This window comes from Carassius carassius, chromosome 17 (genome assembly GCF_963082965.1).
Source record: "Carassius carassius chromosome 17, fCarCar2.1, whole genome shotgun sequence".
Lineage (NCBI taxonomy): Eukaryota > Metazoa > Chordata > Actinopteri > Cypriniformes > Cyprinidae > Carassius > Carassius carassius.
The window spans coordinates 16,924,756-16,950,617 of record NC_081771.1 but is presented as its reverse complement, the minus strand read 5'-3'; the positions used below and the strand labels follow the sequence as shown (position 1 = coordinate 16,950,617).

Sequence of the window (25,862 nt, the reverse complement as noted above, 5' to 3'; positions counted from 1 at the left end):
TTACACATCAAGCAGACACACAGATTAAGCTTTTTTGAGGTGGCAATCTCAAAGGTTTCATTGTAAATTTTATTTATTTGTGTTACGAGTTTTTTATTAATTATTATGGGAATAATTAATAATTTATTACCTTTCATGTCCAGTAAGGTAATAAAAACATCATCAAAGTAGTCCATGTGACATCAGAGGGTCAGTTAGAATTTGTTGAAACATTGAAAATACATTTTGGTTCAAAAATAACAACTTTATTCTGTATTGTCTTCTCTTGTATTGTCTGTCTTGTCTGTTGTGAGTGCGTTCACGGCAAAATGTATTTTCGATGCTTCAACAAATTCTAACGGACCGTCTGATGTCACATGGACTACTTTGATGATGTTTTTCTTACCTTTCTGGACATGGACAGTATACCGTGCGCACAGTTTCAATGGAGGGACAGAAAGCTCTCGGACTAAATCTAAAGTATCTTAAACTGTGATCCAAAGATGAACGGAGGTCTTACGGGTTTGGAACGACATGAGGGTAAGTCATTTATGACATAATTTTATTTTTTGAGTGATTGAACCCATTAAGATATTTAGGATGAAAACTGGGAGGCTTGTGACTGTCCCATTGACTGCCAAGTAAATTACACTGTAATTTAAAAATTACAAAAATGAAAGACAACGTCAGAATGGTTCAATTATTTATTAGCATTATTTTTAGCAACATCATATGACCCCTTTAATATTAATAAATTGATGTGAAGTTTTGATCGTAATGGCTGAAACATTTTGGGGTGTTTGCTAATTAATTCAATATGTAACGAAACCTACAATGGAGAAAGTCATGACTAATGAATTATGTTACTTGCTCTCAGGAGGTTACAGAGCACCTCCTTACCTAATTAGTGACCCAATTAATATTCATACAGTATACCTTAATTGCACTTTGGGGAAATGAAACACAGTAGAACCCAGTGTAGACAGCGAGCCTTTAACGCATTTTAAACACATCTCTGACAGACACAACATATCTCTTGAGGAAAAGAGAGAACACTCACATCAGGATCTAACGCTATCCTCACTGTTTAAAGCTCTGATTTGCTTTTATATTATAAAAGTATATGGATGAAGCTTAATGCGACAATTTAGTCAAATTAATAAAACAAATCATTTTACTCGGACGCCATTAACCAAACTAACTTACACTCGCAGACATCAGACCACTCACCACTTGGCCATTTGTTCATGAATGCAAACATGAGCACATTACATTTCTGCGAGTCAGCGTAACAGGAGCAGCTGGTATGACTGAACAAGTATAAGAGCCCCACTAAACCCACATACCTCTTAGGAACACCGATTAACATTCCTTTGAAATTCGTCCATGTTGTTGGTAAGGAAAGACACTTTAGAAGAAATGCTACAAGCGTCTTATCTTGCGTTTCGGATGATGACCACTAGATGGCATTCGTTCCCTTTGCTGGCAGACATCACCACACAATAAAGAAAATGAATAAAAGTGTATAAAAAGTAAATGCTGTCATAATATTCAGCTCTAATCTGCTAATGTGCCAAAACAATGTTTTCTGTGTTATGTTGTGCTGTGTATAAAGCCTTCCGTAGATATAAAGGTGCCAAAAATATTCAATACATTAGCATTTATGGCTAGAATTCTCCTAATGTCGGGAGAGGTCAACTCTCTTTATATTTGTTTTATAATTGATCATTAAATGTAATATTAAATATTAAAAGTCTTCCACAAAAAAGAATAAAAATAAAGGATAATTAACATTATATCTCTTTAGCTTATAGCTGACTTTTTTTATAGCTGACACCTTTTATGTTCACATTCATTCTCTGATGTAAATTCTTGATGTATTGAAGTGTTTATTCCTTAACAGCAATCTCCAGTGATTGACATTAAATTGGACAAACCACAGGAGCCTCCAACTACCGAGGGCGGATGTTCCTGTTAATAGCTCACATCTGATTTACAGCATCATCTACACCACATGCTTGTTGTGTTGCTTCCTCTTGGTTAGCCTCCAGTTGTGTTTTCAGATTGGATATTTGGCCTTCCCATCTGACTTTAGTAACTGGTTGGAATCAGTGTTACATCAATTTCAATTGTAAAATAGTATACTTTAGTTACAAAATTGCCAAAAATCCTAAAAATTCGAAAAGTAAAGGGCCAAAATCAACTAAAATGTAGACTATGTCCAACATATATACTTTTTGAAAATGTAGAGAGGTAGATTTTTTCTTGTGTTTTGTATTTTTGTATACAAGGATGAGCACTGAAACAGATGCATCAAGAAAAATTCTATAATTTTGCCATAAAAAAAGCAGGATTTCAAAGGAAAGAGGGCAATCCAAACAACTAATAATCCACAGAATATGGAAGACATGCATGTTAGCCCTTTTAAAAAGTATCATCTCAATCTTGCTGTCTACTGTGCACAAGATTATGTGAATCTCGATGCATTTCATGAAATCAACTTATTTTAGCCTTTTTTTTCTTGCTGTGACAATATACTTGAAATTTTAAGTTTGTGTAAATGTGTCATTTCAGATACCTTAAAACCTTTCCAAATTATGTGTGATTTTTTTTTTTATGTTTATGTACAGTTTGTGTCCTAATTACACGGTTTATTGAATGTTTACAACATATTTTTTCTTTAGAATTGCAAACAACAATAGCTTGTGCAAACAACCTGATATCAAGAAAGATGGAATGTTTCTTATTCTTTAACTAAATTAGGGCATTTAGTGTTTTGCAGATAGTTGGAAGACTAGAAACATGACCGAAGCAAATCATGCATCTAAACTAGGCCATTAATTTTTAATTGATTAGAATAATTAATTTGTACGCTAGCAGTTTCCACACTGATTCATCAAACAGTCCAGTTCTACTGTAAATATATCAGCTGTCGTTTTCAAACAGGCTTTAATATCAGAAATGCAAAGATGGGACATTCCTTCAAAAAATAACTGTAGTTCACTTTTAAGAATTAGCATTATGCAGCATTATAGTGTTTGCCTTGTGTAGGAACCCACTCATGTCCACAGCTGCTCTTTGGGCCAGTAAATTGTAGTGAACTGACCAGGGGGACACAGATTGTGTAGTATATTAATTTATTTGAAATGTATTTAGTGTGAATCCTTAATGCACTTTTTCAAGAAAGGAAGATGTAAATGTTTCAAAATTGCTGTCAAACGTCTGTCCTTGAAACCACTTTAGAGTTCAAACTGTAGCGTTCTTCTCTTGTGAAAATCTCCCGAGGGTCACTGTACAGATAAACTATTTGTAAAGTTGCTTCACATAACCCAGATACGAGTCGAGACTAGCTATTTGTGACGTCAAGGAATTGTGGGTAGAAACACATGATATTAGCGCCCCCAAAATGTTGAAATGCTACATTTTTCTTACTAAATCCAGCAGATTTTAGTTGGAATGGAAGGTAAACTCCACTGAATCGCAGCACAGTATAACCCTTTTGCTTTCTGTTTTTGGATAGTTTGAAACCTTAAAGGGAAAATGAGATTTGTCTCTGCCAATTCTTTCTCACATCACCGAGAGCTTCGGTAAAAAAGATGTCACTTAACGGAAGCTGGATGGGGTTATTTATTGGTTTTGTTTACATTTCGTTTTCTGTCTTCTGAAAAGAGGTTCTCATTTGAATTTAATGGGGTGCAGATGTATGAAATCATATCATCAGTGTACCTGTACAACCGGAAGTCATTGTGATTGACACAACGCTACATCAGCCTTGGGCGAATGTCTGTGCGTGAGTTATTCCCTGTGTATATGTTTTAGCTCAGCGAGCCAGCCTGATTGATTCAGAGCTAGCTTTACCATTCACACTGTATAGAAATCTAGCATGTTGGTCCAAATCAGTAAAATCAATAAAAGTGTCTTATTACCAAAAAAAATTATATTGACTATTCTTACTTTACTTTTTAAATTATTTTCTACTTAATATACTGTGTATGATCAATGTTTGGAAGAAGAATGGACATTTTTTATATTTTTAAAAGTCTCTTAACATTTATTTGATGAAACATACAGTAGAAAGAGTAAGATTGTAAGGTATATTGTTATTGTAGTAATATTTCACAATATGACTTTATGTTTCATCAAATAAATGCATGCAGGCATAGTGATATCACTATACACACACAAACGTACAGGAAGCTATTTTTATTAGGTTGTCTTCTCAAGAATAGTTAACCTCAGGAAAGAGCCTTAAATCATAGCTGTCCAATTAAGCTGTATAATTTTACACGTGAAACCTTTGCAGGACTTGTCAAAACAAGTCAAAGCTTAATCCAATTTATCTCAAAACAGGTTTGCATAGGTGTATAGGTTAAACCAGTTCACACTCTTTATTGAAACTGTGAGAACATTTTCTGTTTGACTTCTGATCAACTTTTAGTGAGATTCACAAATCAGCAGTTGTCTGTTTGACCTATGTTATATACACGAGGAGCCTGTAAAGCAGCAGCACAGCCAGAGACTGGTGAATGGCCTCATGGATAGTCATTTTTATAGCACATGGTTCTATGATTCTACCACATTCAGTAGTAGAAGAATCTGTTGTCGGATATGATAACAGCTTAATGATTGTTTTACAACTTTGTTTTGGCTGTGCTATCTGCACGTGAAGCCTTCTGAGGAAATAACATTTCATAGGAATTCACATCAAGAATTCCTATGAAATGTTTTGAAAAAAACAAATTTCAGTTTATTTCTGTATCATTCTTTAGAGTTAGCAAATTAACATTTTAGATTTTCTCAGAAAATGGCACATGCAGGTGCGTTTATAAAGACACATCTTTTGCTAATTGTAATATGGGAAACTTTGGTAAAGCAAAGTAGTCAAAACATAAAAGATGGCGTATAATCCATTGACAAAAAAAGCTTTGTATTTTTGGTCTTTTGCAGATTCACTACAGGGAATATCACCATATATCAACAGCATGGAATATACTTATGTATTTTGTATGTAATCAACATGTTTATCTAGTTGAAGATGGAAGCTGTTTTATTTAAATGACTTACCCTATGACCTCAATCATCATCAAGTCACTGAATGCACATTAAATGATCTTAAAAAAAAAAAAAAACTTTGTAAAATGAGCTCAAACTAATGAAATTTAAGGATTTTTATTTTGGCATAAATTTCTATTGTATTTATAAAATGCTAATTGAATTTACTTTCATATACGGTAATCATTTTTCTTTTCATACACTAGTAAAAGTCAAGGTATTGCATTTATTTTATTCTTTGAAAACAACATTTTCTTTATAATGACATTTATCTCACAAATGTGTCTTTATATAAAAAGTGAGACAGATGTCCCTCAGAGAAGTCTGAAGCACCCTGCTCTATATAGTCTTGTAAAACAGGATGTCAACATTTGCTGTTTAAGAAGAAACCAACAACATTCACCGATCATAATTTTTTATTTACAAGCATTTGTAAATTATATAAATAACAAAGTTTATAATAACTTAAAAGTGTCCATTTGAGACATGGGGGAGATATTTCAAGGGGAAGATGCCATCTGCATAGAAAGTCTTGTTTCGCATCTGGGACCCTCTCTCTCTCGCTCTCTCTCGGGACAGCTGAAACAAACCCGGCCTCAGCAGCTGGGACGGATTAAAGGTGGAATACCTAATGAGAACTTCCCCTCAGATGGAGGAGCGGGATTCAGACTTGTGGCTATTCAATTGGAAAATTCAGTCGCAGAAGCACATGGAGGGGATTGGGTTTGTTTAAACAACCTTGTCCAGGACCGACTGTTGCTCCTGCTCTTTCAGTATGCCAGGCGTAATTAGAACATGCCATACACTTTTAAAGACAGCAGCAAAACATACGGAAAGTCTAGTGTTTCTATTGTTAATCCTTTGTTTATGGTCCATTCGACTTTTCAAATAATCTCTTCTGATGAAAGCCTTCGCCATGACATCATTTGTCTGTGTCAAGAGACAAAGGTAAAAGTGAGTGTAACTGAAAAATGCTCAATCGTTAACATGTTAACATTCAATCCCAATAATGTTACAATATTTGTGTACATGATAGTATTATGATCCCTGAATAATTATTTTTATGTCATTAAAGTGACAGTTCACCCCAAAAAAATGAAATTTCAGTCATTTACTTACCCTCAGGTTGCTCAGCTGAAATAAAATGTAACAACATACAGGTAAGTAAATGACAGAATTTCCATTTTTGGGGAACTATCTTTTTAATCTTTTAAACTGCTTATAAAATGCAATTTTGAACTGCTGTTGATCAATGCAGTAGGATGAAGACTCACATATTGCAGGTGGGAACAATCCTCTCTTCAGGATGCCTGGACAAATTCATTCTCTTAAGGAAAGCTGGGAGTCGGAATTTGGATCCGCAGTGTTTTGGCACTTGACTAAAACCAGAGACAAGAGGAAGTTAGGTATGAATGGGAACACAAATGCATTCATTCTTATCCTCAGGACTTATTTTCTAGCTACTGCTACAGACACTCTAAGGTTTCTCTTTAAGTATAAAATGTGATCAGGGATTTGAGACTGAATTCTGTACTAACAGGATCACACATAACAACAGGTGTACATTTTCTGCTAGTATTCTGGCTACTTATAAACGGAATCAGGTGATACAGAGGCTGCTGATTTAAAAGGCTCACTTGACTCTGTAAATTAATTTTAGCATCTGGTTGCATGTTAGACATTAGTCACCAGTCACTGAAGTACTTGGGTCAATGAAAAATAAGAATATGAGGACAATAAAAAACATTTGATGAATCTAGTTTAAAACAACTGTACCAAGTGTGCCATTTTCAACAGAAGTTTACATGTAACCAAGTTCAAAAGGAGGAACGTATTTTCCTTGAATAGATGTGTGTAAAAATAAAAATAGAACATTATTCAAGAAACAAACATTTGTACAAATATCATTATGTTTTTGGGCAGTCGCACCAGATGACATTTTAGACCCTGACCTAACCTTGCCATGTCATAAAATGGTCAAATTATTATTATTATTATTCCACAGTCAGAAGGGTATGCAAGGGTCTCTTGTGTTATACCATTATATTTATATTATTATTATTTATTCCTATAACTACTTCCAAATGTTTTCTTTTTAATTAGTTCATTGTTGTAATAAGACTTTTTCTTAATTATATCATTAGGTTGCATCCACCTTTTTTTTTAATTAAATTCCCCTCAAAAATATCGAATGAATCAATCAATCAATAAAATTAAAGTGACCCACTCACCATTCAGCCTGGGATGAGGGCAGCACCTGCATATTAGTGTTTTTCCCCTCTTTCTCCTTTTCCTGCTCTCTCTCGTCCTCTTCCTCCACTTGCTCATCACAAATGTTGTCCCACAGTTGGCTATTAACAAAAAGAGCCTCCTGCAAGCTGAGCCCTCGGACCACACATGTCACCTGGCGACAGAAGGGACAGCGAATGGTGCGCAGGCCGCTGTTGTGCTGCCCCATTGCCTCCAGACAGGGGGTGCAGAATGTGTGGTTGCAGTGGAGGGTTCTGGGAACGCGGTCGATGCGGGAGTAATGCAGGTAACATACCCCACATTCCTGATCCTCCATGGCTAAAAACTGAAAACTGTTTTGCGTAATCTGCAAAAACAAGAAAATAATATGCAACTTTCAAAACTCATTCCATTCATATTCCAATGTTGTTTGTTCGTTTTGGTAATGCCTTTTTATTAGAAAGCAGAACGCCATGATGACAGAACTTTCAGATTTGTGTGAACTATCTCTTTAAGCAACAGAAAAGTGACATTTAAAATCTTGAAGCAGATGGCAAAGCCATCGCCAGATCGACCCCCACCGACTATTCATCTAATGCAGCAGACCACCTGTTAGTCCAAAATATAATATTCAATTGATAGAATATTTCAGAACAAATAATAATTTTACATAATGTTATATGTGTAGTTGGTTTTGTTGTCTTGTTAGTGATGGCCAAGAAAAAGATTATATGAGAACATCCTTAGTCAAAGTGTAACTTGTCTTGTGTTGACAAACCATCTAAACAGTGTGTTCTATCTTCATCATAATAAACAACACACTGCAAAAATCCCTCAACTAGTTTTTCCCCAGTGAAAGTTTCAGAGAAGAATACATCCTGAATTAAGCTCATTTTTCATCCTAAATCTCACTAAACTTTTGATAAGAAATAAACTTGAGGTTTATAGAATAGCTTTCGACATTTTTCAAATGATGTCATTATCTTATGCAGTAAATTTGATCTTGTTTTAATTATGTTTGTATACCTTACTGGACAACGCCAAAGTACTTATTAAGAAATTAAGACTGATTGGTGTGTAACTTGAGGATTCAAATAAAAATAAATCTAAATCAGAATCAGTTTTGAAATAAATAAATCAAGAAATATACTTACAGAAGAATAACTCGTAAATCCAGCTCTCTGTATGGACTGCTACAGATCTTTGTCAGGAGATGAGCTCTGATTGAGAATTACTGGTGTGTGGATGAGAGCAAGCTGCCTCTGTTGTCAGTGTGAATAACCGCCTTGTGTTTTAAAGCGGCTGTGGAGTCGTGGGGGAGGTGATACATGTCTTTCTCCTCCCCCATTGCCAGACAAAGCAAAGCTCACTAGTTCTTCAGAAATCTGTGTACATCGTCATTGCAAAGAATCATTAAGATTTCCTGTGAGTTCAGAAATTCCATGTTTAAAGGAAATGCCTAGGAAAAACTTGCAAAGACATAAAGAAAAACCCTGAGGGAGAAATGTCTTCTGTAGCACATAAAGAAATGCAATGAATAAAATTAGATAATGTAATAATTATAATATCTGTAAACTGATCAAATGTGACCCTGGACCACAAAACCAAAAGCATGGGTATATTTGTAGCAATAGCCAACAATATGTATGGGTCAAAATGATAGATTTTTCTTTTATGCCAAAAATCATTAGGATATTAATTAAAGATCATGTTACATGAAGATATACTGTACATTTCTTAAACAGCAAATATATCTTAATTTACTAAAACTTAATTTTTGATTAATAAAATGCATTGCTAAGAACCTTTAAGGCAATTTTCTAAATATTTAGATTTTTTGCACCCTCAGACTCCAGATTTTCAGATGGATTTATCTCAGCCAAATACTGTCATGTTCGAACAAACCATAAATCAATGGAAAGATTATTAATTCAGCAGACCCTTATGATTGGTTTTGTGGTCCAGGGTCACATATGCCATTTTAATTTTGTGATATTACAATTACATTCAATATGACTCCACCAAATAGTCTTCTGTATTTTGCTAATATGCTAGTATCTATACTTTCCAGTATAATAACCGAGAACTATTAATAAATCTTCTCACAAAAACACCTAAAAGAACGGGCTCGTCCGGGATTTGAACCCGGGACCTCTCGCACCCAAAGCGAGAATCATACCCCTAGACCAACGAGCCCTGAAGGATAAGTGGTGTTTATAAAAACAAAACATTCCTGAAACATTATCAATAGCTTTTCACAAATATTTATGCATTTTAATTATAATACTGTGTCGAAGTTAGTCTGATTAACTAAATTATTCGCTGATATTAAACGCAAATATTGTTGTTAGTACTCTGCATAAGAATCTACACGCGTTAGTCAGGGACGTTGTCACTAACGTTACGTACTTATCTTACATGCTCTCGACAATTTCATATTTCCCATTTATGAAGTCGTGATTACGAGCTTGTAATCAAGTGCTTTAATGTCGAAAAGAACAAAATATAACATCGCACTGGTTGACTATCATAAACATTCACCGAGCTAACGTTACACCTGCAGTTCAAATACATGCGTATTTCAATGTTTGTACAACATACAATATGCTTCGGATGTTCGTTCATATCTAACCTAATACTATACTACTTTGGCGACAAGATAAAGGGATGTAACAGTTAGTTGAACAGCACTGGCACCGGAAGGTTGTCCCCTCCACCGTGTTTAAAGATTATGACCCGTCCACCTCGGAATCTCTGGTATCATAATTTTCACAAGAAACCCCGCTAGGGTATATGGTATATATGCTATTTTATTACTCGAAGTAGACAGACAATAAAAAAAAGCAAATGGGCTCGTCCGGGATTTGAACCCGGGACCTCTCGCACCCGAAGCGAGAATCATACCCCTAGACCAACGAGCCTCGTGCAAAAAATAATACGACCCGAGACAATACATACATATATTTAAGTTACGCTATATCTACGCATATCAAATTTACTCTACTGGGCCGCATCAAAACAACAATTACCGGTTCTTATGAGCCTCGCAAGACTGCATTGCACTGGTTGAGCTCTTTCCACATTCAGTTCATTTCAGAATGTATATGTACGTTACACGACACACTTAAAAATACATTTTAAATGAACGTTACAGTAACATAATGGCAATTTTGTGCATATATAAATTACAGGAAAATCCGCATACTTTGTATCCATAACTACTTATCTAACGTTAACTACTTAACGTTACCAAAACACGTGTATTGTAAACACTCTTGTATTAATAAAGCTGAAGTGTATTATCTGTTTGCTGTAACCTAATCATCCGTATGGGTGAACTAATATTTTGAAGCTCTCGCATTCTCTACTAAAGCTGACTCTAGGTGTGTTCGACATCGGCTGCATGCAACCGATCGGCGAGAGTAGCCGCGTGCAGGTGGGGAGGAGCTGCAAACGGAGATATGAAGCCGGACACGTTGTGGCTCCCGTAGTTTGCTGCAATTACGTCAGTCATGGCAGATCACATGGCGTTTGCTTACTTGATCGCGTTTAAGATGTGTGTATAAGTGGTGTTTTGCAAGGGTGTCTTCCAAAACAAGATAACATATTGGATATAAACTTTAGCAGTATGACATGGGTGTTTCTGCTAATACAAAATGATAATAACCTATAAAAAAAATTCCCTGTTGGGTATGTGTTTTTTAAGAAGGTTTCAGCAACAAGATTTACAGTACCCTCCTGCTGAGCTCTTTTTAACATTTTAAACATAACACCACTGATTTTCATATACAGAAAAACACAATTCTGTTGGATTTATATTGTGATTTAGACCAACTATTTGAAAGTGAACAGAATGTTGTCAAGTTGTTAAGTTGAAGTTACAGCAAGTTGTTAGCAGTTTGCTAACCACATGCAGGTCAAGTATAAACACAGCAAAATAAACTAGAGAATATGAAGAAACCAAACAAATGGAGGAACATAATGTATTATGTATCATTTGTATAGGAGCATACATTTATGACCACATTAGATTGTTTGTTTTTAAGATTAACATTTTAGTTATTAAAAATGCTCATTTGAATAGGTTATGCTGCTGAATACTGTAAAAGGTCTGTATAAAAAAGAAAGTCATGCAAAATAAACATACACAAACTTTATATTAACAATAAAGTAAATACAGAAAAACAATATTTAATAAATATGATTTATAAGATGAAGACGACATAAAAACGTATTGAACTGTTTTAAAAGTCCATATGAGAATTTCTGAAACTGAAGTCAACTCGCAATCAGGGCCGGCCCGCGGCATAGGCGGTATAGGCAAATGCTAAGGGCGCCACTCATCCATAGGGGCGCCAGAATGAGTGAACGAGTGAATAATTTTTTTTTCTACATTTTTTTTAGGCTACTATTTAAAAACCATTAATTCGAAATACTACCAAATAAAGCAAAAAAAAAAAAAAAAAAAAGTCCGGCTCTTCAATCTTCCCCCGCCCATCGAGTGCGTCAGAAACAGAGCGCGCGCGATCAGTTGTTGGTAATTTGTTGTGTAGCGTGCCCGACGCCGCATCCAATGTAGACAGCACTGCTTTTGTTAACACACAGCTCGTAGAAATGGGCCTGGCAGCTCGCGCCAGTTCTAGACACGGTGAAAGTTTCCTGATTGTGACGGAAGGCCGAATTTACATGACACATTATAAATGAGCATAGTCTGCGATAGATACAGTGCCAAAAAGAAGAGAAGAGGATAAAGACATAGGTAAAGAGATGTAGTGAATGAACAATTTATTGCATAGGAGTAAGATACTATAATTTCATGGCAGTTATTTTTACCTTAAACTTAATGTTAGCAGTTGTTCTGAGTTCTGAGTCCCCAGACTGTGATTTTGTACAAACATGTCAGTTTTAAGACGCATTTTTTATGATCACTTTTTTATTAATGTTTTACTCTATAGTTGTGTAGTTTTGGGGGGATACAGTACAGGCCAAAAGTTTGGAAACATTACTATTTTTAATGTTTTTGAAAGAAGTTTCTTCTGCTCATCAAGCCTGCATTTATTTGATCAAAAATACAGAAAAAATGTAATATTGTGATATATTATTACAATTTAAAATAATTTGTTTTCAATTTATTATACTTTAAATTATCATTTATTTCTGTGATGCAAAGCTGAATTTTCAGCATCATTACTCCATTCTTCAGTGTCACATGTGACATCCAAAAAACAAAAAAACATGTGACATCCGGTCTATCACATGATCCTTTAGAAATAATTCTAATATGATGATTTATTATGAGTGTTGGAAACAGTTCTGCTGTAATGTGTGTGTATATATATATATATATATATATATATATATGCTAAATCATGAACACAATGACAGGGTGAAATGGGCTGTGATGCATGGGGCGCCAGGTAAATCTTGCCTAGGGCAGCAAATTGGTCAGGGCCGGCCCTGCTCGCAATAAACTTGAAACGCACGTCATCGGTGTCATCAGTGAATCCAGCCAATCGTGGATCAGTTGTGTCGTCATCAGAACCTGTGCAGCCGCGCTTCAGAAGCTGCGCTGGCTGAGTTCTCCGGCTACTCTCGAATCGCTCTCGCGGTACTTTGATGGCACACGTCACAGTCACGTGGAGTCAGCGCTGTATCAAGTCGGACAAAATTTCTAACCGGCATGCACTGCTTCAAGTCAGCCGACGATCGGTTTGCGCAGAGCTGCATGAAGTCGAACAAGCCTTCTGTTTATCTCAGGGGGGCAGGGTTTCATATTTTTTTGAAGCGCCCCTGGGCGCCGCCATTGGCTAGCGGACCCCCACCTGCTGTTAGCATTCCATTGACTCCCATTCATTTTGGCGTCACTTTTACAGCGAATAACTTTACATCCGAGGCGTTTAAAGACTCCAATTGTCCATTAATTATTTCTAAAGAAACACGAAAATGTATAAAAGGCTCAATTACCTTGTATCTTACGTTATGTTCCCGTAGAAGCAGTTTTTGTAAAAAAAATAGGCTAACGATTGCGTCATAACCAGCGACTCTCTGTCGCACAGTAGAGAACATCTCGGTTACGTATGTAACCATGGTTCCCTGAATAGGGAACGAGATGCTGCGGTGACGTCACCGGCTATGGGAACACCCCTTGGTGTGACGAATGTCTGAAGCCCTATACCATCCCGCCAATCCTATTGGCCAAATAGCGCTTGGCACCACCCTTACGCATGCGCACGCATCATATACCTGGGTGCCGCGCGCCATTTCGCTCAGATTTCATGAACTGAAGAAGAAGAATGCTATCAAGGTATGGTACGGCCAGGACCGCAGCATCTCGTTCCCTATTCAGGGAACCATGGTTACATACGTAACCGAGATGTTCCCTTTCATAGGTCATTTCGATGCTGCGGTGACGTCACCGGGTATGGGAACGCTATACCATAACGCCTGACGTACCTGATAGCTGGGATCCAAGGAAGCATCTGCTCAAGTGGAGAACCCGGGAGCCAGGGGCCATCCTCACATCCAGACTGTAAGACTTGATAAAAGTGCTCGGTGAGGACCAACCTGCTGCAGCACAGATATCGTCCATGGAAGATCCACTGAGAAAAGCTCGAGAAGAAGCCACTGCTCTCGTGGAATGGGCTTTAACTCCTAAGGGCAAAGCGAGTCCGCGCGCCTCATAGGCTAAAGATATTGCCTCCACCAGCCAATGGGACATGCGCTGTTTTGTAACCGCATGGCCTTTATTCTTATGTCCAAAACAGACAAACAGCTGGTCAGACTCACGCCAGCCTACGTGGGCTGTATGATCCACATAAGTCTTTAAAGCTCTCACAGGGCAAAGACTTTGATCTCCAAACCCCGCCTCAGCAGGGGATAAAGCCTCCAGGACCACTTGCTGAAAGCGAAAGGGATTAGATGCGACCTTAGGAACATAATTAGCCCTCGGTCGCAACAGCACCTTCACAGAGCCCGGTGCAAACTCCATGCACAAAGGCGAAACAGAGAGAGCCTGTAAATACCCAACTCTCTTGAGGGAGGATAAAGCCATAAGAAGAACCGTCTTCAGAATCAGGATTTTATCCGGTACAGTTTCCAAGGGCTCAAACGGACGCCCTGATAAACCTTGCAACACAATGGATAAATCCCATGAGGGAACTCGCACGGGGCGGAAAGGCCTCAGCCGTCGCGCACCCTGTATGAAACGAGAAACCAGTGGATGACGGCCCACTGAGGCACCGTCTATATATTCGTGGTAAGCCGAAATGGCTGCCACGTAAACTTTTAGAGTGGCTGGCGTCACTCCATCCGAAAAACGGTCCTGAAGGAACTCCAGTACTGAAGCCACTGGGCAGTAAACCGGATCCATAGTACGTATTTCACACCAGGTCGTAAACAGTCTCCACTTGAAAGCATATAAGCGTCTCGTAGAAGCCGCTCTAGAATTCAGTATAGTCTCGGTAGTTTCAACAGAAAGACCGGGAAATACTAACTCACTCCGCTCAGAGGCCACACCCACAGTTTCCATAGATCTGGCCTCGGGTGCCAAATCATTCCCCGTGCTTGTGATAATAAATCCTGTCTGAGGGGAATCTCCCATGGAGAGCCCGCTAACAGACTGATCATTTCCGCAAACCACGGCTGTGTATGCTACCGCGGAGCCACCAGCAGCAGCTGTTCCACTCTGTCCAGCCATATTCACGATAATACCGCTGGGATCAAATGAATCGGGGGAAAGGCATACAAACTGGTCCTGGGCCAATTGTGAGCTAGCGCATCCAAGCCCAGGGGCGATGGAGGGTATAGGGAGAACCATAGCGGGCAATGCGTAGTCATGTTCGACGTGAATAAATCCACTCTCGCTTCTCCGAAAATCTGCCATAAGAGGTTCACCGTTTGGCGGTGTAACCTCCATTCTCCTTGCTCCAGAGTCTGCCTGGATAGCAAATCCGCTCCGAAGTTCAAACGTCCGGGGACATGAACAGCTCGGATCGACAGAAATTTGTTCTGAGACCAAAGAAGAACATGTCTCGCCAGCCTGCACAGGGGGCGAGAGCGTAATCCTCCCTGATGATTCAGATATGACACAACCGCTGTTTTGTCTGATCTGAGCAGCACATGATGGCCGATCAGCAGATTCGAGAAATACTGGAGAGCCAGAAACACTGGCAGTAATTCCAACCTGTTTATGTGCCAACTGCGTTGTGTCGCCATCCACACTCCATGGGCTGGGCGCCCTTGACAAACAGCTCCCCAACCGGTCAAAGACGCATCCGTCGTGACAGTCTCTCGGGAAGCACAAATACCCAGCCGAACCCCGGCTAGAAGAAATTCGGTTGACATCCGTAGTTTTAACGACATCACGAACCTCCGTGTCACCGAAATCGTCCGTTGCGGAAGACAACGGGATGAAATATTCCGTCTTTTCGTCCACCACTGAAAAGGGCGCATGTGACATAATCCCAGACAAATTACGGGGAATGCCGCTGCCATTAGACCTAAAAGTCTGAGGCACAATCTCACTGTCACTGTGCGACCCGCTTTGAAGCACTGCACGCATGACGTAATTGACTGAGCGCGCGGGAGAGAAAGCTTTGCTGTCATTGCGCGAGAGTCCAAGTCTATTCCCAGAAAGGTAATCCGTTGAGAGGGAATTAAAACACTTTTCTGGAAATTCGTGCGTAAGCCCGGGCTGTTTAAATGATTCAGAACAAGATCCCGATGAGAGTGTGCTTGAGTATGCGATTGCGCTAACACCGGCCAATCGTCTAAGTAGTTCAAAACGCGAACGCCCTGGAGCCGCAACGGGGCCAGAGCTGCGTCCATGCATTTTGAAAAAGGACGGGGAGCCAGAGCTAAGCCAAAGGGAAGAACGCGGAACTGATATGCTTTGCCCTCTAAAGCGAATCTGAGGAACTTCCTGTGTCTCTTGATGATCTGAATATGAAAGTATGCATCCTTCAGATCGATCGTGACAAACCAGTCGTTTGGTTGAATCTGAGACAAAATAGACTTCACCGTCAACATCTTGAATTTGCTCGGCCTGAGTGCAAGATTCAAACGGCGTAAACCCAGAATGGGTCGCAACCCGCCGTCTTTTTTTGGTACCACAAAATAACGGCTGTAAAACCCTGACTCCATCTGAGAGGAGTGTACTTCTTCTATAGCCCCTTTTCTCAGCAGAGTTGACATCTCCTGTCGCAGCACCGCTATTTCCATCGGTTTCACAACCGTGGAAAGAATTCTGCGGAAAGGAGGCGGGCCTGTTTGAAACTGAATGGTGTATCCATGACAAATTGTGCGTAACACCCATTGAGAAATGTCGGGCAAGCGTTCTCACGCGGTCCGAAACAATATTAGCGGTCTTAAGATTACCAATTCCTGCAACGCTGTCATACGCGTTAAAATGTCCGGGCACGAAAAGCTCGTGGCGTTCGTGCACAGGGGAAGTGTATGCGTAAAAGTCGTTGCGTTTCGTGGTGCATAATCCTGAAACGTGTCCACGGCAGGAATTAGGCCAACAGACTGAACATCGGGCTCTGCCGCTAGCGAAAAAGTGGCGGCTGTGTGAGCCGTCATAAACGGGTCGTCTGTGCAAGACCCTTGAATCGTCCATTGAATTCTGAAAGCTGGATTGCGCAGAGTGTCTGAGGGAACGTTTGGCATAACAGCTCGATCCAATGCTGCTCGAGGCGCTGTTTGCGGCGAGACAGTCAGTGTCTGAGCATGGGGACTTCAGTGAGAGTGTTGGATGCGCAAAAGCGGTCCAACAGTGCTCTCTAGTGGAGGGCACAGTCCCTGGCAAGCAGCGAGAACATCAGGAGCTGCTATTCGGGACCCAAGAACGAGAGGCATTAGCCGTCAAACTCAGGTTTAACCTCTTACGCTGACGTTGGTGAGTCGGTGGAAAAACCTTAGGACCCCAATCCTTACGAGGGGGCGCCATAGGTGAAGGCTCTTCCCGAGAGGCAACTCGCTGGCGGTGAGAGGAGGTCAAGCGAGAATGCCCGGGCGCCTGCCGGCGTTCAACCTCCCTGGGTCTGCAAGGAATCAGCTGGCGGAAAGCGGCTGATTGCTGTTTCGCTGCCCTACATTTTTCCACACCGACGTGACAGCCTCTCCGAACAAACCGTCCGTAGAAACAGGGGCATCCATGAGGAAAGATTTATCGTTTTCTTTGATGTCTGTGAGATTAAGCCAGAGGTGGCGCTCAACCGTAATCAAACCAGCCATGGAACGGCCCATTGCTCGAGCAGTATGTTTGGTAGCATGTAGCGCCAAATCTGTTGCCCGCCGTAATTCCTTCACTGCCTCGGGTGTGATACCCTCCCCTTCATCTAGTTCCTTTAATAGATCTGCTTGGTAGGCCTGAAGGACCGCCATAGAGTGGAGCGAAGCAGCCGCCTAGCCAGCGGCCATGTAGGATTTCCCAACTAGGCTGGACGTGACTCGACACGCCTTAGAGGGAAGAAGGGGGCGAGACTTCCATGCCGAATTAGGCGCGAGGTGTTCGGCGAGAGTCTCTTCCACCGGAGGCATGGCTGCATAGCCATGGTTCGCCATATCGGAAATGGTGGCGAAATCCGCAGCCGCAGCGTTAGTAATCCGCGCCGAGAACGGCTGTTTCCAGGACCTCGAAACCTCTTGGTGGAGGTCCAGGGAAAAAGGTAAAGGCCTTCGGGGCTGTGCAGGTGTCCGACTAGTTAGATAACGGTCATCCAGCTTAGATGATGGGTCTACAATGTAAATGAACTTATTCCAGAAGTCTCATCATGTTGAAAATATGCGCTTCACCATCTAATTACAAAATTAAAAAAAAATGTAAATCTGAAACAAACATGATGACATAAATAAAAAATAACTATCAAGAAACATTATGATTATATATGATGTTGATCATGACACCATTACTGTGATATATGGAAAAGCATTATTCTGTTATAACATGTTTTGCTTTTTCATTTTTAAAGGTATTATTTTCTTTATGGTCATTATGTTACTCTAAGTATACATGAAATATCAGTATAACTGACTGATAAATGCATTAGATTAAAATGTAGATACAAATAATGTTGCTGTCACGGCTTACGCTGCTGGAAGGAACACGAAGCCGAGGGATAAACGAAACAAGGATTTATTAACACAAACATAGGCAAGGTAAGTAGCAAAATAACAGGTGGCAAGTGGCAAGTGGCAAGTGGCAAGTAACAGGTAACAAGTGGACAAGTAGACAAGTTGACACGTAACAAGTAGACGAGTAGACGAGTAGACCCGACAAAACAGAACTGAAAGGACAAGGCTTAAGTACAAACGATAATTGGGAAACACCGGTGGATGGCATGACAAAATAAACAGGGACATGGAACACATGCGGAAATGACTAGACACACCTGGGAACTAATCAAACCACACAGAGACAGAAACTGGGTCACAGGGGCAAAAACACACAAAATGAGTCCAGGTGTGTGACAGTACTCCCCCCTCCCGGTAGGTGCGTCCTCGCACCGTAGAAACAACAAAGGGAGGCATGGGTGGGAACTTGGGAGGAGGTTCCGGTGGAGGACAGCCTCCCAGGAGGGGGCCAGCAGACAGGGACTACAGAGGAAGGAGCCAGGGAGGAGATGACGGAGGGAGGAGCCAGGGAGGAGACAGGAAGGATCTGAAGCAGGAGGTATCCAGCAGGACCCAGGCCACAGCCATAACGGCCCAAGGTGGGGCCGACGGAGGAAGGAGCCATGGAGGAGGAATGGTCACCGACTCCAGGGACTCGACCCACGGCAACGGAGCAAGTGGAGGAGGAGCCCGAGGCGGAGACGGAGAGCCGAAGAGCCAGGGTGACGGGGAGGAGCCGGAGGTCCTAGGCGGAACTGATGGCTCTGGTCACTGACGCGGCGATGTGGATCCGGAAGGCAGCGGTGATGCCAGAGTGACAGAGGACTGAGGTGTAGCCGAGGGGATGAAGGAGCCTGACGGAGCCGGAGGGACGGAGGGATGAGGCGAAGCCGGAGGAGTGGAGTCCCGAGGCATAGGATGGACGACGCCAGACCAAGGCGGAGCCGGAGGGACGAGGGAGCCAGGCAGAGCCTGCGGACTGCTGGGCCACGGCGGAGAGGAAGGAGCTAGGAGCCATGGTGGAGCTGACGGGTCAACGGGCCGAGGCGGAGTCCAGGCCTCAGAGGCTGGAGGCGGAGGTGAGGGAGACGCCGACCAAGGCGTTGCTGGAGGATGGCGGTCCCGCTGAGCTCGTACCACAATGATGGTAGGCTGAGGGCGAGCAGAGGGGCAGCCAGACGACAGCGGAGGAGGAGGCAGGAGTGGGTGGGAGGGTGGGAATTTTGGAGGAGCAGGCATTGGAGTAAGCTCTGGGGCTGGAGCCCTTCCTGGGCTTAACGGAGGATCAGGAGCCCGTCCTGGGCTTAACGGGGGATCAGGAGCCCGTCCTGAGCTTAACGGGGGATCAGGGGCCCGTCCTGGGCTTAACGGGGAATCAGGAGCCCGTCCTGGGCTTAACAGAGGATCAGGAGCCCGTCCTGGGCTTAACGGAAGATCAGGAGCCCGTCCTGGGCTTAACAGAGGATCAGGAGCCCGTCCTGGGCTTAACGGGGAATCAGGAGCCTGTCCTGGGCTTAACGGAGGATCAGGAGCCCGTCCTGGGCTTAAAGGAGGATCAGGAGCCCGTCCTGGGCTTACAGGAGGATCAGGAGCCCGTCCTGGGCTTAACGGGGAATCAGGAGCCCTTCCTGGGCTTAACAGAGGATCAGGAGCCCGTCCTGGGCTTACAGGAGGATCAGGAGCCCGTCCTGGGCTTAACGGGGAATCAGGAGCCCTTCCTGGGCTTAACAGAGGATCAGGAGCCCGTCCTGGGCTTACAGGAGGATCAGGAGCCCGTCCTGGGCTTAACGGGGAATCAGGAGCCCTTCCTGGGCTTAACAGAGGATCAGGAGCCCGTCCTGGGCTTACAGGAGGATCAGGAGCCCGTCCTGGGCTTAACGGAAGATCAGGAGCCCTTCCTGGGCTTAACAGAGGATCTGGCATAGGTGAATCGGAAACCCCCTCATTTTGACCCATTTGGCGCTCCACATTCTGCTCCCTCGTGGTGGGCAGTGTCGCCGGCTCTCGCACCTGGTCTGACGGGTTGCTCTCTGGCTCTCCGTCATCGGTGGGCTCGGGCTTATGCCTCGTACCGTGGGGAGATTGTAGGCTGGGCTCTGGGTCCAGAGTGGACCTGGCGAGATCCTCCATTGGGCCGACCATGAGAGGTGACCCATTTCTCACCAGATTCCACTCTATAAATGCGGCGAAATCCTCCCGAGGACCATCTTCGGGCGACAACGCTCTGCACCTGGAGTTCAGGCTGGCGTGATAAAAGGTGCAGAGCGCGTGGTCCGGGTAGCTGGTGGCATTAGCTATCCAGAGAAACCGTCTGGTATGGTCCTCGAGAGACAGTCCCTCCTGCTCCAGCAGGAGGAGGAGGTATTCGGGGCGACAGAGGGGATCCATGACACACTGCGGAAAGAAAAAGACTGTGAAAAAACGGAAAACAAAACGGAGGGAAAACACGCAGTTTTTAACTTTTTAGGTCGGGTCTTCTGTCACGGCTTACGCTGCTGGAAGGAACACGAAGCCGAGGGATAAACGAAACAAGGATTTATTAACTCAAACATAGGCAAGGTAAGTAGCAAAATATCAGGTGGCAAGTGGCAAGTAACAGGTAACAAGTAGACGAGTAGACGAGTAGACCCGACAAAACAGAACTGAAAGGACAAGGCTTAAGTACAAACGATAATTGGGAAACACCGGTGGATGGCATGACAAAATAAACAGGGACATGGAACACATGCGGAAATGACTAGACACACCTGGGAACTAATCAAACCACACAGAGACAGAAACTGGGTCACAGGGGCAAAAACACACAAAATGAGTCCAGGTGTGTGACAGTTGCCTTAAATTGTATGATATTATATAAATTCAGTAATGTTATATCTCATATCATTAAAATGTAATTACTGCATGGGTTTCAAAAGTCTGAAATCATGTTGAAAATTCATGTGTTAATATCAAATTTAAAAAATGAAAAAAACATTTTGAAAAATCTGAAATAAACATTATAAAAAATTGGATATACCAAATACTAAATTGTTAATATTACATTTTTAAATTTGTCTTTGCACTAAAATTATTAAGCTGATAATGTGATTGTTATGGAAAAAAAAACAAGGAAAATCCCCATTTAATTCAGGAAAAAATATAAATATTTTGACAAGTGATCTCAGACTTTTGGATCACTATATATATATATATATATATATATATATATATATATATAATAAAATTATAAAATATATATGCGTCTTGACCGCATCATGCATATATCATATGTCTAAGTCATTGTCCATGTTGTAAGGAGATTGCATTCCACTAGGTGTCAAGCTTGAGTTACTTTTCACACTAGCTCTGTCAAGTATGATCTTATGTTCTGGGGAAACAACTAGACGAGATGCAAGCAGGAAAACAAGAGCTGATCGTGAAGTATGAAGAACAGCTGGATCATTTAAAAAATGAAGTACCATTATCTTATATTTTTATAATATATATATATATATATATATATATATGTATAAATATATTTTGCAGCAGTGCTGTATATTTTATTGTTATACTCACAGTATTTATCTCAAACACAATGTATGACGTGAGTTTGTTCTTTGTCACATGCTTGTCACCACAACTTTTTTTTTATCAGTATAGTTAACGACTGACTCCTCTCAACAGCTGTCTAAATTGAAACACAGCTATGAAAAGCTGCAGCGTAAGCATCTGAAAGAGGCACGAGAAGGAACTCTGAGCAGAGGAGGACAGGACTGAGCTGTCCTGCCTCAAAAGCAAGTTAGTGATACAGAGACTGGCTAACAATAAAGTTGACTTCATTTTTGTTTATTTAGCCTTAAAGTTCGTTGAACATTTATTTGTGAATGCAGGAGTTTCGTTAGCGTTCAGCAGATTGGGAACAGCAAAGACTCATCCAGGTGACCCTCTCCCTCTTTTCTTTGTGGAACAGTGCATTTTATGGTTTTTATGGTTCATATAGTATGACATAGGACTCAAATATAGGGAGCTCAAATCAAGGAGTTACATTTTATTCGGAGGCCCTAACTGAGCTAAATATTCAGCTGATATTTACATAGCCAAAATTTACAATGAAATTCTGAAAGCTTGTCAGAATTCAAAAGTTTGATGAATTTTATTACTTTAAAAACTGTATATAAATATGAATTATGAATCTTTCAATAACATTTTAGTAATATTTTAGTGCAATGCAATACTGTAACGATTGAGAGATGTACAAATAAATCAAAACTAAAAAAACTGATGAATTATATATTTGTTACTCACGTTTTTAAAAAAATAATTATGTATGGATAATCAAGTAAACTTGCTTCTGGTAATTAAGTGTTTATACTGAAATGGTACTAACAATATAAACTACTTTGGCGGAGCAGTCTGTCGCCAGGCCCAGTACTGGTGTTAGCATGCCCGGAGCTCCGGTCAGCCCCTGTACTGGGCTAGGTGTCCATATGGCTTGATTCCCTACAGGTAATCCCATATGTGTATTTTTCCACGGTAAGGTTTCCCTCTTGGCAAACCCGTGTCTTCCCTTGACAGACCTGTTCTGTCAGTCTCTTCTGGCAGTCGTTCCATCCCTACTCCGACCCCTTCCATATGTAGTACTGCCCCCTGGGTCAGTCCATATCAGTATCTCCACATGTCACCTCCCTACGGGTAGGATGTGGTCTCCGAAGCGACCTTTTCCTAAGGCTCGCTTCCCCATTGTCTTGCCAAGCTGTAAGAACAAATAGGGAAGATTTGAAGCAATCTTTCACTGAAGGTTGAAATCCCTTTATGTGGGCGGAACAGCAGCGTGGCCTTCTCCAGCAGCGATGTACTCACCCTTTGGCCCCTTCGGTACTAAGGTCAGTGAATTTGCGCTGGGGTTTGGGAAGGTTACGACCTTAAGCGTAGCTTTTGTGGCACGCCACGGCTTGCTGACAATTGCAGCGCCACAGGGTTGTGGCGGTGTTCAGGTTGTGGTGTTTTCCATAGGACCCCATATGTTGTTCGACATAACTCGTAGTGACCGACAGATAGGGAACGTCTCAGTTATGTACGTAACCCTCGTTCCCTGATGGAGTGAACAGAGACGTTATGTCCCCATGCCACAACCTTGAACCGGTCGCTGTTGCCGGGACACGTTCTCGGCTCCTCAGCGTAAAACCTAATGAGTGGATGCACCTGTCACCCTTTTTATACCCGTTGGCACGGGGAGTGGCTCAGGTATGTTAAATCCACTAGCCAATTTTCTTTGGCGTTTTCTCTTAAACTCAGAGATAATTGGCCTCCCAAGTGATACCCCATATGTCGTTCAACATAACGTCTCCGTTCCCTCCATCAGGGAACGAGGGTTACGTACCTAACCGAGATGTTCAGTGCATCTGCATTAACATCATTTGAACAATTATTGGTCCCTCTGTTTGTAACAGCAGTAGTTCTCAATATTTTTAACTAAAAGGCCTCCTACTGTCCAGTATTCAAAGGCCTCACAATTTCTGCTATTATAATGAATATACTGTGTGTTTTCAAAGAGCTTGTTTCATGAACAGATCTGACCATGTCAATAAATTTAATTAATGAACCAGAACAAGAACTGAATATTAATTAATAGAAATAAAAATTTTATTTAAAGACTTTTTAGTCATGCTGGGGCCCTTGAAGGTTTGCTGAGGTCCCCTGGCTGTTTTAGGCGAGTTTATGAGTGATTAGATGCTTTAAAACTTGGACAAAGTACTTTGTAAACAATATTGTCTGCCTGTGTTTTTGAATCAGTTGCATGATTGTGTATTTTGACCTTTAACAATGCTTGCCTCGTAGACTTACTATAAACATGGTTTTTGTTATTTTTTGCAAACTGAGAGATGAAGTTATAATGCAAGGAAGATTATTTGTTTCCATACTTGAGTTTTACAAGCTTCATCATTGCTCATTACATTTTCTCTTTGTTTGTCTGTCAGAAGGGTGATGGAGAACTGGCAAGTCTTCGAGACAGTTACGTGTCATCCCTGAACAGTTTGGAGGAGGAGAACAAGCATCTGAGACTGGAAATTACAGAGCTGCGAGCTCACATGGAGGCCAACAACCAGACCTGGCAGGACAAGTACGAGAGAGCGTTACTACAAAATCAGAACAAGAACGCTCAGAACAGGTACATGTTACTTCCACATAAAATCTTAACACATCTTAATACTGTGGCAATTTAGGATAAACATCTGATGATCTTCTATGATTTTTCACTATTTCATGAACACTCCTTAATTATGCAGATGTGTGATATTGACCCTGTGAACTCTTTGTACAAAAATGCTGCGTTCCTTGCTTAATTTGATAGCAATAAGTGACATGAACTCATGTTCAGTAGTGTTAAACATTTAGGATCAGTATTTTGATGCACTATGGCTGGATTCATTTGATCAAAAATACAGTAAAACAGTAACACTGTGAAATATTATTACTCTTAAAGGGCTGTTTTCTTTTTAATACACTCTAAACTGTAATTTATTCTTATAATGGCAAAGCTATGTTTTTAGCATCCTTTATTTCAGTCTTCAGTGTCGCATGATCCTTAATAATTCAATGTTTTGAAATGGTTTTTTTTATTATCAATGCTAAAAATGGTTGTGTTGCTTTCCCCCTCAGAATTCTATGATCAATAGAAAGTTGAAAATAGAAAATCTTTAAGATAGAGTTTTCATTTGTACATGTATGAGCCAACCATGATGTAAAAAAAAGAATGACACCTCGACTGTCCACCACGGTTGCCTCTATCAGCCTGTGTATCAATTGTGGGTGGAGGAGTCGGGCCCGAATTGGCACGAAAATTCACAAAATGTGACGTCATGCGCGTTCTCGTCTACTTGGGCTTACAACTGTATGGCACGCCAGCCATTATAGTAAGCAGCGGCAATAGTGTTTTCAAATGGACTCTGGGGATGGAAAGAAGCGACCAGCCTCCAGCACAATTCAGACACCCACGGACACTCCTCGTAAGTAAAAAAAAAAAAAGAGCGTGCGCACTGAGAACGAGCATGAGACTGGCTGCAGTTCCTCTAACGGCCACTGGTGTCAGTAACGGTTAGAAATTTCAGAACCTATGCAATGCTCCTTTAAAACAAAAAAACACAAAACATTTATGTTACAAACATTATATAAATGACTTTACTGATGCTTTTGATCAATTTAATGCAAAATGTAAAATGCATAATGAAAGAACAAAGTCACTGTACACAAAATTTTGAATGATAGTGTACTGTATGTAAGTGCATTATGTAGTTGTGTTTGTTATTTGCTGTCATAGATCTGATGAGGATCTACAGCGCAGACACTGGGAGGAGCTGCAGGCCATGGAGACTCGGATGCAGGAAAGAGCTTCATGCTATGAGGATCAAATACAGATGCTTCTCAAACAGCTTGAGAATCTGTCACGAACTGGCCAATCACAAGAGAGCAGGATGGCTGTGTCCCCAGCCCACTCTTCTGCATCGTCTGCC

At 41.3% G+C, this 25,862-nt stretch overlaps 2 protein-coding genes and 2 non-coding genes across 7 annotated transcripts in view; 1 reads left to right on the top strand and 3 right to left on the bottom strand.

Annotated features, from left to right (window-relative positions):
• The window catches only part of LOC132161232 (ras-related protein Rab-6B-like), a 103,640-nt gene extending 101,063 nt beyond the window's left edge, over positions 1-2,577 (top strand). For all 3 annotated transcript variants that reach the window (XM_059571150.1, XM_059571151.1, XM_059571149.1), the window contains exon 8: positions 1,893-2,577. In XM_059571150.1, coding sequence (XP_059427133.1) covers positions 1,893-1,957 — 65 coding nt within the window. In that variant the 3' untranslated portion in view covers positions 1,958-2,577. The remainder of the gene's footprint in view (positions 1-1,892) is intronic.
• Positions 2,578-5,429: 2,852 nt separating this feature from the next.
• On the bottom strand, positions 5,430-9,819 carry LOC132160543 (RING finger protein 208-like). Of its 2 annotated transcripts, XM_059570201.1 has the most exons (5): positions 8,415-9,819; positions 7,263-7,627; positions 6,306-6,410; positions 6,151-6,165; positions 5,430-5,961 (listed from the first exon to the last, which is right to left on the bottom strand). In XM_059570201.1, exons 2-4 carry the CDS (start codon positions 7,595-7,597, stop codon positions 6,162-6,164), a joined length of 444 nt encoding a protein of 147 aa, XP_059426184.1. In that variant the 5' UTR covers positions 7,598-7,627; positions 8,415-9,819; the 3' UTR covers positions 5,430-5,961; positions 6,151-6,161. The 2 variants fall into 2 exon arrangements, with proteins under 2 accessions (XP_059426184.1, XP_059426183.1); XM_059570200.1 differs by lacking the exon at positions 6,151-6,165.
• trnap-ugg (transfer RNA proline (anticodon UGG)) lies at positions 9,385-9,456 on the bottom strand. The gene has a single exon. It is a non-coding gene; the product is annotated as a tRNA-Pro (tRNA).
• A 290-nt stretch (positions 9,820-10,109) lies between the features above and the next one.
• Positions 10,110-10,181, bottom strand: trnap-cgg (transfer RNA proline (anticodon CGG)). The gene has a single exon. It is a non-coding gene; the product is annotated as a tRNA-Pro (tRNA).
• Positions 10,182-25,862: the final 15,681 nt, after the last annotated feature.

Excerpts from the sequence above, each read along its gene's own strand:
- LOC132160543 (XM_059570200.1), bottom strand. The coding sequence starts at position 7,597 with ATGGAGGATCAGGAATGTGGGGTATGTTACCTGCATTACTCCCGCATC. Across the intron at positions 6,411-7,262 it reads CCCTCATCCCAGGCTGAATG|TCAAGTGCCAAAACACTGCG; the intron begins GTGAGTGGGTCA and ends CTCTGGTTTTAG. Across the intron at positions 5,962-6,305 it reads ATTGTTCCCACCTGCAATAT|ACAAATGATGTCATGGCGAA; the intron begins GTGAGTCTTCAT and ends CTCTTGACACAG.